Source organism: Triticum dicoccoides, chromosome 7A, assembly GCF_002162155.2.
Source record: "Triticum dicoccoides isolate Atlit2015 ecotype Zavitan chromosome 7A, WEW_v2.0, whole genome shotgun sequence".
NCBI lineage: Eukaryota > Viridiplantae > Streptophyta > Magnoliopsida > Poales > Poaceae > Triticum > Triticum dicoccoides.
Genome location: NC_041392.1, coordinates 251382244 through 251395231, shown reverse-complemented (window position 1 = coordinate 251395231; position 12988 = coordinate 251382244). Strand labels below are relative to the sequence as shown.

The following is a 12988-nucleotide window of genomic DNA, read 5'->3' as shown; positions in this document are numbered from 1 at the left end:
AATACTTAGAACAAAATATGACTATGTGAATGCCTCCGGCGGTGTACCGGGATAATGAATCAAGAGTGACATGTATGAAAGAATTATGAACGGTGGCTTTGCCACAAATACGATGTCAACTACATGATCATGCAAAGCAATATGACAATGATGAAGTGTGTCATAGCAAACGGAACGGTGGAAAGTTGCATGGCAATATATCTCGGAATGGCTATGGAAATGCCATAATAGTTAGGTATGGTGGCTGTTTTGAGGAAGGTATATGGTGGGTTTATGGTACCGGCGAAAGTTGCGCGGTACTAGAGAGGCTAGCAAATGTAGAAGGGTGAGGGTGCGTATAATCCATGGACTCAACATTAGTCATAAAGAACTCACATACTTATTGTAAAAATCTATTAGTTATCGAAACAAAGTACTACGCGCATGCTCCTAGGGGGATAGATTGGTAGGAAAAGACCATCGCTCGTCCCCGACCGCCACTCATAAGGAAGGCAATCAATAAATAAGTCATGCTCCGACTTCATCACATAACGGTTCACCATACGTGCATTCTACAGGAATCACAAACTTCAACACAAGTATTTCTCAAATTCACAACTACTCAACTAGCATGACTCTAATATCACCATCTCCATATCTCAAAACAATCATCAAGTATCAAACTTATCTTAGTATTCAATGCACTTGTATGAATTTTTTTATTATTGCCATGTTGTTCTAAAGGACTCTCAAAATAATAAAAGTGAAGCATGGGAGATCAATTATTTCTATGAAATAGAACCACCGCCGTGCTCTAAAAGATATAAGTGAAGCACTAGAGCAAAAACTATATAGCTCAAAAGATATAAGTGAAGCACATAGAGTATTCTAATAAATTTCAAATCATATGAGTCTCTCTCAAAAGGTGTGTACATCAAGGATGATTGTGGTAAACTAAAAAGCAAATACTCAAATCATACAAGATGCTCCAAGCAAAACACATATCATGTGGCGAATAAAAATATAGCTCCAAGTAAAGTTACCGATAGACGAAGACAAAAGAGGGGATGCCTTCCGGGGCATCCCCAAGCTTAGGCTTTTTCGTGTCCTTGTATTTTACCTTGGGGTGCCATGGGCATCCCCAAGATTAGGCTCTTGCCACTCCTTGTTTCATAATCCATCAAATCTTTACCCAAAACTTGAAAACTTCACAACACAAAACTTAAATAGAAAATCTCGTGAGCTCCGTTAGTGAAAGAAAACAAAACACCACTTCAAGGTACTGTAATAAACTCATTCTTTATTTATATTGGTGTTACACCTACTGTATTCCAACTTCCCTATGGTTTATAAACTCTTTTACTAGCCATAGATTCATCAAAATAAGCAAACAACACACAAAAAACAGAATCTGTCAAAAACAGAACAGTCTGTAGTAATCTGTAACTAACACAAACTTATGTAACCCCAAAAATTCTAAAATAAATTTCTGGACGTGATGAATTTATCTATTAATCATCTGCAAAAAGAATTAACTAAATATCACTCTCCAATAAAAAATTGCAGCAATTCTCGTGAACGCTAAAGTTTCTATTTTTTACAGCAAGATTAAAAAGACTTCCCCCAAGTCTTCTCAACGGTTCTACCTGGCACAAACACTAATTAAACACACAAAAACACAACCAAAACAGAGGCTAGATAAATTTTTCATTACTAAACAGGAGCAAAAATCAAATAATAAAAATAAAATTGGGTTGCCTCCCAACAAGCGCTATCGTTTAACGCCCCTAGCTAGGCATAAAAGCGAAGATAGATCTAGGTATTGCCATCTTTGGTAGGCAATCCATAAGTGGCTCTCATAATAGATTCATATGCTAATTTAACTTTTTTCTAGGGAAGTGTTCCATGCCTTTCCTTAACAGAAATTGGAATTTAATATTTCCTTCCTTCATATCAATAGTTGCACCAATCATTCTAAGGAAAGGTCTACCAAGAATAATAGGACATGAAGGATTGCAATCTATATCAAGAACAATGAAATATATGGGCACATAATTCCTATTTGCAACAATAAGAACATAATTAATCTTTCCCATAGGTTTCTTAATAGTGGAATCCGCAATATGCAAGTTTAGAGAACAGTCATCAAATTCATTGAAACCTAGCAAATCACACAAAGTTTTTGGAATCGTGGAAACACTAGCACCCAAATCACACAAAGCATAGCACTCATGATCTTTATTTTAATTTTAATTGTAGGTTCCCACTCATCATAAAGTTTTCTAGGGATAGAAACTTCCAACTCAAGTTTTTCTTCATAAGATTGTATCAAAGCATCAACGATATGTTTAGTAAAAGCTTTATTTTGACTATAAGCATGAGGAGAATTTAGCATGGATTGCAACAAGGAAATAGAATATATCAAAGAGCAATTATCATAATTAAATTCCTTGAAATCCAAGATAGTGGGTTCGTTGCTATTTAAATTTTTAACCTCTTCAATCCCACTTTTACCAACTTTTGCATCAAGATCTAAAAACTTCAAATCATTGGGACGCCTTATAACTAAAGTTGGCTCATCTCCAGTCCCATAAGTATCAAGATTAATATTGCAAAACAAAGATTTAATAGGGGACACATCAATCACTTTTAGATCTTCATCCTTATTATCATTAAACCTAGAAGAACACGCTTTTACAAAACAATCTATTTTAGCACGCATCCTAGCAGTTCTTTCTTTGCACTCATTAATGGAAATTCTCATGGCTTTGAGAGTCTCATTTATATCATTCTTAGGTGAAATAGATCTAAGTTTCAAAGAATCAACATCAAGAAAAATTCTATCCATGTTCCTAGCCAACTCATCAATCTTAAGCAATTTTTCCTCAATCAAAGCATTGAAACTCTTTTCCGAAGTAATAAATTATTTAATACTAGATTCAAAATCAGAGGGCATCTTATTATAATTTCTATAAGAATTGTTGTAGGAATTACCATAATTACTAGAGGAATTACTAGGAAATGGCCTAGAATTAAAATTACCTCTATACGCGTTATTACCAAAATTGTTCCTACCAACAAAATTCACATCCATAGATTCATTATTATTCTCAATCAAATTAGACAAAGGCATATCATTAGGACCAGTAGGAGCACTCTTATTGGCAAACAATTTCATAAGTTCATCCATCTTTCCACTCAAAACATTAATCTCTTCAATTGCATGCACTTTTTTACTAGTAGATCTTTCAGTGTGCCATTGAGAATAATTAACCATAATATTATCTAGGAGTTTGGTAGCTTCTCCTAAAGTGATTTCCATAAAAGTGCCTCTCGCGACCGAATCTAAAAGATTTCTAGAAGCAAAATTCAATCCGGCATAAAAAATTTGTATAATCATCCATAAATTCAAACCATGTGATGGGCAATTACGTATCATTGATTTCAGCCTCTCCCAAGTTTGTGCAACATGTTCATGATCAAGTTTCTTAAAATTCATAATATCATTTCTAAGAGAGATGATCTTAGCGGGAGGAAAATACTTAGAGATAAAAGCATCTTTGCACTTGTTCCATGAATCAATACTATTTTTAGGCAAAGACAAAACCAAGCTTTAGCATGATCTCTAGGCGAAAAAGGAAATAACTTCAATTTAACAATATCATTATCCATATCTTTCTTATTTTGCATATCACACAAATCAACAAAATCGTTTAGATGGGAAGCAGCATCTTCACTAGGATGGCCAGAAAACGGATCTTTCATGACAAGATTCAGCAAAGCAGTATTAATTTCACAAGATTTAGCATCGGTAAGAGGAGCAATCGGAGTGCTAATAAAATCATTATTGTTGGTATTCTCAAAGTCACACAATTTAGTATTATCTTGAGCCATCGCGACAAGCAAGCAATCCAACACACAAGCAAACAAGAAACAAGCGGAAAAAAAGGCGAACGGAAAGATAGGCAAAAGGAAAAGAGGGCGAATAAAACGGTAAGCGTGAAGTGGGGGAGAGTAAAACGAGAGGCAAATGGCAAATAATGTAATGCGAAGGATAAGAGTTGTGATGGGTACTTGGTATGTCTTGACTTGGCGTAGATCTCCCCGGCAACGGCGCCAGAAATCCTTCTTGCTACCTCTTGAGCACTGCGTTGGTTTTCCCTTGAAGAGGAAAGGGTGATGCAGTAGAGCAGTGTAAGTATTTCCCTCAGTTTTTGAGAACCAAGGTATCAATCCAGTAGGAGACCACGCGTGAGTCAACTCGTACCTACACAAACAAATAAGAACCTCGCAACCAACGCGATAAAGGGGTTGTCAGTCCCTTCACGGCCACTTGCAAGAGTGAGATCTGATAGAGATGATAATAATAAGATAAATATTTTTGGTATTTTTATATGATATAGATTGAAAGTAAATAAAGAGAAGTAAACGGTGTCAGAAATAGCTAGTAGACGGAAGATAAATATGATGGAAAATAGACTCAGGGGCCATAGGTTTCACTAGTGGCTTCTCTCAAGATAGCATAAGTATTACGATGGGTGAACAAATTACTGTCGGGCAATTGATAGAAAAGCGAATAATTATGAGAATATCTAGGCATGATCATGTATATAGGCATCACGTCCGAGACAAGTAGACCGAAATGATTCTGCATCTACTACTATTACTCCACACATCGACCGCTATCCAGCATGCACCTAGAGTATTAAGTTCATAAGAAGAGAGTAACGCCTTAAGCAAGATGACATGATGTAGAGGGATAAACTCATGCAATATGATATAAACCCCATCTTTTTATCCTCGATGGCAACAATACAATACATGGCGTTTCCCTTTCTGTCACTGGGATCGAGCACCATAAGATTAAACCCAAAGCTAAGCACTTCTTCCATTGCAAGAAAGATCAATCTAGTAGGCCAAACCAAACTGATAATTCGAAGAGACTTGCAAAGATAAACCAATCATACATAAAAGAATTCGGAGAAGATTCAAATATTGTTCATAGATAAACTTGATCATAAACCCACAATTCATCGGATCTCGACAAACACACTGCAAAAGAAGATTACATCGAATAGATCTCCAAGAGAATCGAGGAGAACTTTGTATTGAGATCCAAAGAGAGAGAAGAAGCCAACTAGCTACTAGCTATGGACCCGAAGGTCTGAAGTAAACTACTCACACATCATTGGAGAAGCCATGGAGTTGATGTAAAGGCCCTCCGTGATCAATGCCCCCTCCGGCGGAGCTCCGGAAAAGGCCCCAAGATGGGATCTCTTGGGTACAAAAGGTTGCGGCGGTGGAATTAGGTTTTCGTGATGCTCCTGGATGTTTGGGGTACGTGGATATATATAGGAGGAAGAAGTATGTCGATGGAGCAACGAGGGGCCCACGAGGGTGGAGGGCGTGCCCAGGGGGTAGGCACCCCCCTTGCCTCGTGGCCTCCTCGGTTGTTTCTTGACGCCCACTCCAAGTCTCCTGGATCACGTTCGTTGAGAAAATCATGTTCCCAAAGGTTTCATTCTGTTTGGACTCCGTTTGATATTCCTTTTCGGCGAAACACTGAAATAGGAAAAAAAACAGCAATTTGGGTTGGGCCTCCGGTTAATAGGTTAGTCCCAAAAAATATAAAAGTGTAAAAATAAGCCCATGAACATCCAAAATAGATAATATAATAGCATAGAGCAATCAAAAATTATAGATACGTTAGAGACGTATCACACTCTTTGTTTCGAGGAAGCCATGGATTGATGCTTGTTGGTGGAGGGGGAGTATAAACTTTACCATTCTGTTTAGGAACCGCCTATAATGTGTGTAGCATGGAAGATGTCGAGATCTCTCGGTTGTTATGTTGACAATGAAAGTATACCGCTCAAAATATTATTCATATCTATTTTAAAACCGAGCTCTGGCACCTCTACAAATCCCTGCTTCCCTCTACGAAGGGCCTATCTATTTACTTTTATGTTGAGTCATCATCCTCTTATTAAAAAGCACCAGTTGGAGAGCACCGTTGTCATTTGCATCCATTACTGTTAGTTTACATTGAGTATGACTTGACTGGATCTTTTTTACCATGAATTAGAATGTCTAGTCAGTCCTTGATCTTTAAAGGTGCTCTGCATTTATGTTTTGCGGTCTCGGAAAGGGCTAGCGAGATACCATCTTGTTATATCATATCATGATTGTTTTGAGAAAGTGTTGTCATCCGAGATATATTATTATTGCTCGCTAGTTGATTATGCCATTGATATGAGTAAACATGAGACCTAAATGTTATTGTAAATGTGGTTAGTTCATAATCTTTGCTGAAAACTTGAATGTTGGCTTTACATATTTACAACAACAAGAGCAAACAGAGTTTGTAAAAGTTTTTCTTTATCACTTTCAGTTTATCAACTAAATTGCTTGAGGACAAGCAAATGTTTAAGCTTGGGGAGTTGATATGTCTCCAACATATCTACTTTTTCAAACACTTTTGCCCTTGTTTTGGACTCTAACTTGCATGCTTTTAATGAAACTAACCCGGACTGACGCTATTTTCAGCAGAATTGCCATGGTGTTATTTTGTGCAGAAATAAATTTTTTTTGGAATGACCTGAAAATCAATGGAGAATTATTTTGGAATATATAAAAAATACTAGAAGAAAGATCCACATCAGGGGTCCCACAACCTGTCCACGAGGGTGGGGGGCGCGCCCCCTGCCTCGTGGGCCCCCTGATGCTCCACCGACCTCAACCTTGACTCCATATATTCACTTTCGGGGAGAAAAATAAGGGAGAAGGATTCATCGCGTTTTACAATATGGAGCCGCCGCCAAGCCCTAAACTCTCTCGGAAGGGCTGATCTGGAGTCCGTTCGCGGCTCCGAAGAGGGGAATCCGTCGCCATCGTCATTATCAACTTTCCTCCATCACCAATTTTATGATGCTCACCGCCGTGCGTGAGTAATTCCATCGTAGGCTTGCTGGACGGTGATGGGTTGGATGAGATTTATCATGTAGTCGAGTTAATTTTATTAGGGTTTGATCCCTAGTATCCACTATGTTCTGAGATTGATGTTGCTATGACTTTGCTATGCTTAATGCTTGTCACTAGGGCCCGAGTGCCATGATTTCAGATATGAACCTATTATGTTTTCATCAATATATGAGAGTTCTTAATCCTATCTTGCAAGTCTGTAGTCACCTATTATGTGTTATGATCCGTTAACCCCGAAGTGACAATAATCGGGATATGTATCGGTGATAACCGTAGTTTGAGGAGTTCATGTATTCACTAAGTGTTAATGTTTTGGTCCGGTACTCTATTAAAAGGAGGCCTTAATATCCCTTAGTTTCCAATAGGACCCCGCTGCCATGGGAGGGTAGGACAAAAGGTGTCATGCAAGTTCTTTTCCATAAGCACGTATGACTATATTCGGAATACATGCCTACATTACATTGATGAACTGGAGCTAGTTATGTGTCACCCTAGGTTATGACTGTTACATGATCGATCGCATCCGGCATAATTCTCCATCATTTATCCAATGCCTACGAGATTTTCATGTATTGTTCTTCGCTTATTTACTTTTTCGTTGCTATTATTACAATCACTACAAAACCCAAAAATATTACTTTGCTACCATTACCACTACTATCATATTATTTTGCTACTAAATAGCTTGCTGCAGATATTAAGTTTCCAGGTGTGGTTGAATTGACAACTCGGCTGCTAATACTTGAGAATATTATTTGGCTCCCCTTGTGCCGAATCAATAAATTTGGGTTGAATACTCTACCCTCGAAAACTGTTGCGATCTCCTATACTTGTGGGTTATCACTAGGCGGCTGCAAGGGCGGCCACCTCATGCTTCATCTTCGACGGGATATTATCCCATAGAGTGTTCCCGCTCGCGGTCATGGCAGATGTGGAGCAAAGGGGGAGGGTGTGGAGTTAGTACAGTGTGGTCGTCTTTAAATAGCGGATTTCGGTGAGGCCAAGCATCCAGGTGCATCAATGCGCCGAGCCGGAGTTGATTCCTTTGACGACGAGCCTGCTTAATGGCGGCATAAGATTCGCTGGCATTGAACAGACATGGTACATATCCGTCCCATCCCGTACAACAAACATCGCTTTAGCATTGAACATGTACGGACACCAAGGACGCGGCGCGGACGGCTCTCTCGGCTGGTGCGACGCTTCAATGCCTTGAAGCTTCTCGAATTGTGGCTAGGAATACCACAACGATCGTTATCTTATCGTCATGGGATTATATTGGGCGGTGTACCTACATCGATGAAGCGGAGATGAATGTGTCTCTCGTCGTTCTATCGATATGACCCTTCATTCTCCTATTATCCTCGAGACCGACCATGTTTATGGTGTCTTTCTTTGCGAGTGAAAATCTTGACAGGTCCGCACTCGTTGATCCAAAAAGAGAAGCGCTCGGCATCTCAAAATGTTGCAAAGTGTCAGACGGATTAAGGTGAATCGACAGGCTAACATGGTAGCCAATGAGATTGCTAAGTTTAATTTTCATAGGAAAGCAGATGGTATTCTGGTTAATAGTGTTTCGGCTTGTGCGAATCCTGATGTAATGAATAATTGTAAAAACATTTTTCATTTCCTCGCAAAAAAGAACATTTTCCATTAATTAATATAGTGTGGTATTTTTTAAAGGAAAAAATGAGTGACGTGAAATCACAGTTTAGTTGCCTGATGAATAGCAAAACATCCCCTAAACTGATAACAACACGGCAACCGCGTGTGCCGCGGTAGGTCAGCTGAAGCGACGAGAGCCACTGAACTGGCACCAGTTCTAGTAATTAACACAGCCTTCATCGGAATCCCTGCTCGATACCCAAGGCGCCACACATCAGATTTTCGAGGGGTTGGAACATTTCTCCCTCAGGGATCACAAGCGTCCACAAACACTTGTTTATAAGTTCAACCTGGTGCTACAGTTTCCACTCCAAGATGCAAACATGGTCGTCCAGCTTCACCGAGTTCAAACTCGACTACCTAGAAATAAAAAACCGTGGCCTCATCAACCCCCTCTCCAAAAGCATCTCCGCTGAGCACTATAGCTGGAAGATCGAATGCTATTACTGGGAAGACGACGAAGACGTTGTCCTGAACCTCTCCCTCCACCTGGACAGCCAATTCAACAGGTTCAATGGCTTCTGCGAGGCCTTCCTGGTGCGAAGAGACGGCGCTCCGTCTTAGTGCCGCTTAAAAAGGTTAGTGCTGGAGATCAACGAGTACACAACAGGTAACTATGTCAGCTGGTCTGGTGATCTCTACGTGAAGCGAAATCGCCTAGAGTCGCGCTATGTCAAGAACGGCGTGATCACGCTCATATGTGGTGTCATGGCTCTGCCTGGGAACTCCATACCCGTGCCGGCCATGAACATAGGCGACCATCTCGGAAGCCTGCTGGAATGCCCCGACGGCTCAGACGTCTCCTTCGTGGTCGGCGGCGAGACGTTCCGTGCCCACCGGGCCGTGCTCGCCGCCCGATCGTCGGTGTTCAGAGTAGAGATCTTCGGTTCCTTAGCAGAGGCTACCATGCAGTGCATCACATTGCATGAAATCGAGCCATCAACCCTCAAAGCTATCCTTCGGTTCATGTACACGGACAGACTGTCCGTAGACTTCGATCCCGAAAGCTTTTCCTTTTCGCCAACAGCCCAACAGCTTCGGCATATACTGGCAGCGGCCGACAGATACGACATCGGCAGATTAAAACTCATGTGTGCTCAGAAGCTATGGGACATGGTATCGGTGGAAACAGTGGCGACGACATTAGGTTATGCTGACATGTACGGCTGCCCGGAGCTCAAGAATAGGTGCCTCGACTTCTTCATGGCGGGGAAGAACTTCACGAGAATTGTGGTAACCGAGGGGTACCTGTGGCTCATGCAACGCTTCCCGTCGGTTATCGATGAGATCAAGGCGCGCCCTGTTGAGAAGATAATTTATGTTTGATCTTCCATTCACTCATTTTTCCAAGAATTCAATACTATTATGTATGCATAAATCATCACATGTTACGGTGCCGACTCGTCGTGAATCACATAGCGTGTGATGCATTTTTTTATGTAAGTGGAGCCTGCCAATTTTGCATATGCTCTTTTCCGTGTGAAAGCTAGGCACCTAATCTTCTCCCACGTACTACTTTTCGTTCCATAGCCGCTTCCCGTGGAGGCAACGTGCAGCGGAAACAAAATGACAGCGTAATATCAACTGAAATTTGTAAAACCGATTATGCGTGACATCACAGCAAGAAAATTAGTTGGGAGTTTTAGAAAAAATCCCAGAAATGACTATTCTAAATAAATAGTACTCCCCCCGTCCTAAAATAAGTGACTCAACTTTGTACAAACTTCATACTAAAGTTAGTGCAAAGTTGACTCACTTGTTTTAGGACGAAGGAAGTATAAAGCAACATAAACTTTGTAGGACAAAGGTTTAGGGTTCCTACGTAATTTGCAAAAAATATTAGTTATTTCAAATCTTGATCCAAGGTGAAAGGACAAACTACAAACCATATGTAAAACCCTGAGTCGGCCTCTCCTCTCACTTTCCTTTCTTGTCCGTCCCCGACACCCGTGTACTGCCACAAGCCACTGCCATTATTGTTTTGCTCCTATGTATTCCATTTAATCTTGCCACAAAATAAATGATATGATATGGGTGAAATATTTAGAAACTGATCAGTAATTTCAGAGACTATTACGCAACACCCTACATTAGGCGACGCGTAGAAGACAAGCTAAAACAATCAGTCGTGATAAATGTGATGCAAGGAAGGTTTTTCTAGGCCTCTAGCTCAGAGAGCTCGGGGAAAATAAGGCCGTATTAGACGAGGCTCGTCTGGCATGTAGAAAGACCAGCTTCCTATAGTGATCCCATCTAAGGTGGTCGTCCTTTCTGGCATGTCTTGAAAATATACATGTGCCAAATATAAGCTTGCAGAATAAAACCATAACTTTATCCCCTTCCCTCCTTTCCCGTTCTCCCTCATGTTGGCGATTTATGATATGGGTAAAAATGACAATCTTGGAAAAACTAATTCAAAAATTCAAATGAATCCACTAAACCACATAAACTTTGCTATGGCACAACGATGAAGGGTTCCTCCATAATTCGGGCACAATCATGTGATGTCAAATTGCCACAAGCCACCAACGCTAGGGCCGGGAGTATGTGCTTTTGAAATCTGAAGCTTCTAATTATAACTTTAAGCTTAACTACTTGAATCTACTCCCTTCATTTTTAAATATAAGTCTTTCTAGAGATTCCACCAAGTGACTACATACGAAACAAAATGAGTGAATCTACACTCTAAAATATGTCTATATATATACATATGTTGTATTTCATTTGAAATGTTCAAATAAACTTATATTTAGAAACGGAGGGAGAGTATATGAACATGAACAATGTTGAACTACCCGAGGTGTATACCATATGTACGTGAACAAATTTTATAAACCAACGAGTGTCCATGGTCTCCCGGAGCTCATGCCCAATCATGTGAAGGTACGTATTTGGAGGAGATAATCCATGAAGGAGATTAAGGCAGATGAGTGGACCATAACACGTGCAAACTCACTTACAGCGTGCACCCAGCTTGCATCACCAGACCCACCCACGTGCACTGCACTGCATGGCTCACTCATACTCCCTCCGTTCTAAAATAATGACTTAATTTTATATTAAGTTAGTATAAAGTTGGGTTATCTATTTTGAAACGGAGAAATAGCTCGCTAGAAACGTTTGATTTGAGTGTTTCTCCAGAGTTCGGTCCAGAAATGTTTTAAGGTTCGTGCGGTCCAATAATACAGTGCAACTCAAGGGAGAAACTAGTTAACGAGCGCTCCTTCGGGAGCCTCGCAACGATCAGTGCCACTTGTCGCGCTCTCAGCCATTCGCCACGTGTCGCGCTTTGGACGTTTCCTTCGATATTTTTTTTCTGCACATGTTTTCAGCTTTTTAAACGGTTTTTTTCCTGGTTTTTTTGACGTTTTGGTTTTCTTCCGGTCTTCCTTAGCTTTTCGATAAAAAAAATTTGCACGAAAAAAATGCGTTTTCTTTTTTTTCGCGAAATTCACGGTTTTTTTTGCAAGAGGCATGGTTGTGCTTTAGCGAGAGTCACGGTCGTGCTTTTCGGAAACGAAAAAAAAACGCATTTTCTGTTTTTTTTTCTTTCGCGAGAGTCACGGTTTTGCTACCGTGAGAGGCACGGTTGTGCTTTCGCGAGAGTCACGGCCATGCCTCTCAGAAAAGGAAAAACAAAACGTGTTTTCTGTTTTTTTCGCGAGAGTCACGGTTTTGCTTCCGTGAGAGGCACAGTTGTGCTTTCGTGAGAGTCACCGCCGTGCCTCTCGGAAAGGGAAAAACAAAACGCGTTTTCTGTTTTTTTTTCTTTCGCGAGAGTCACGGTTTTGCTTTCGCAAGAGACACGGTTGTGCTTTCGCGAGAGTCACGGTCGTGCCTCTCGAAAACGAAAAAAATGTGTTTTCTGGTTTTTTTTTTCCTTCCATGAGAGTCACGGTTTTGCTTTCACAAGAGGCACGGGTGTGATTTCACGAGAGGCATGGGCGTGCCTCTTTCGGAAAGGGGAAAAAACCGTGCTCCCGTTTCGGTTTTTTTGCCTGTTTTTTTATGAAAAAAGTTCGTTAAAACCTATCAACATGGGATCTAGTTTTGAAGATCTCGATGCGAGGAATCCAATGACGAAAACGGTTCAAGATTTGGATGCACGGTTTAAAAGATAAAACGTTTTGAATAAACGGATCTACGAAAAAAGGAAAAAACTCTCAGGTTGCGACAAGTGACGCGTTGTATATGCGCCACTTGTCGCAACCTGGAAAAGTGAAGTGTTCTTTGCAATGAGTATTACTTAATTAGTGATTTCGGCAACTCAAACAATCAATCAGACCAGAATACATCCAACAGGTCTGGATGGACCTAATGCAGGTCAGTGAACTTCTCGTAGGAGCGAGGAGTAGATGTAGAA

General features: G+C 40.5%; 1 protein-coding gene across 1 annotated transcript; it reads left to right on the top strand.

The window, feature by feature from the left end:
- Positions 1-8940: 8940 nt before the first annotated feature.
- On the top strand, positions 8941-9951 carry LOC119327840 (BTB/POZ and MATH domain-containing protein 1-like). The gene is made up of 2 exons (XM_037600919.1): positions 8941-9162; positions 9274-9951. Exons 1-2 carry the CDS (start codon positions 8941-8943, stop codon positions 9949-9951), a joined length of 900 nt encoding a protein of 299 aa, XP_037456816.1.
- Positions 9952-12988: the final 3037 nt, after the last annotated feature.

What these genes read in the sequence shown, in the direction of transcription:
- LOC119327840 (XM_037600919.1), top strand. Translation starts at nt 8,941, where the DNA reads ATGCAAACATGGTCGTCCAGCTTCACCGAGTTCAAACTCGACTACCTA. An exon ending in GCTTCTGCGAGGCCTTCCTG is followed by an intron (nt 9,163 to 9,273) that starts GTGCGAAGAGAC and finishes CTCTACGTGAAG; the next exon opens with CGAAATCGCCTAGAGTCGCG.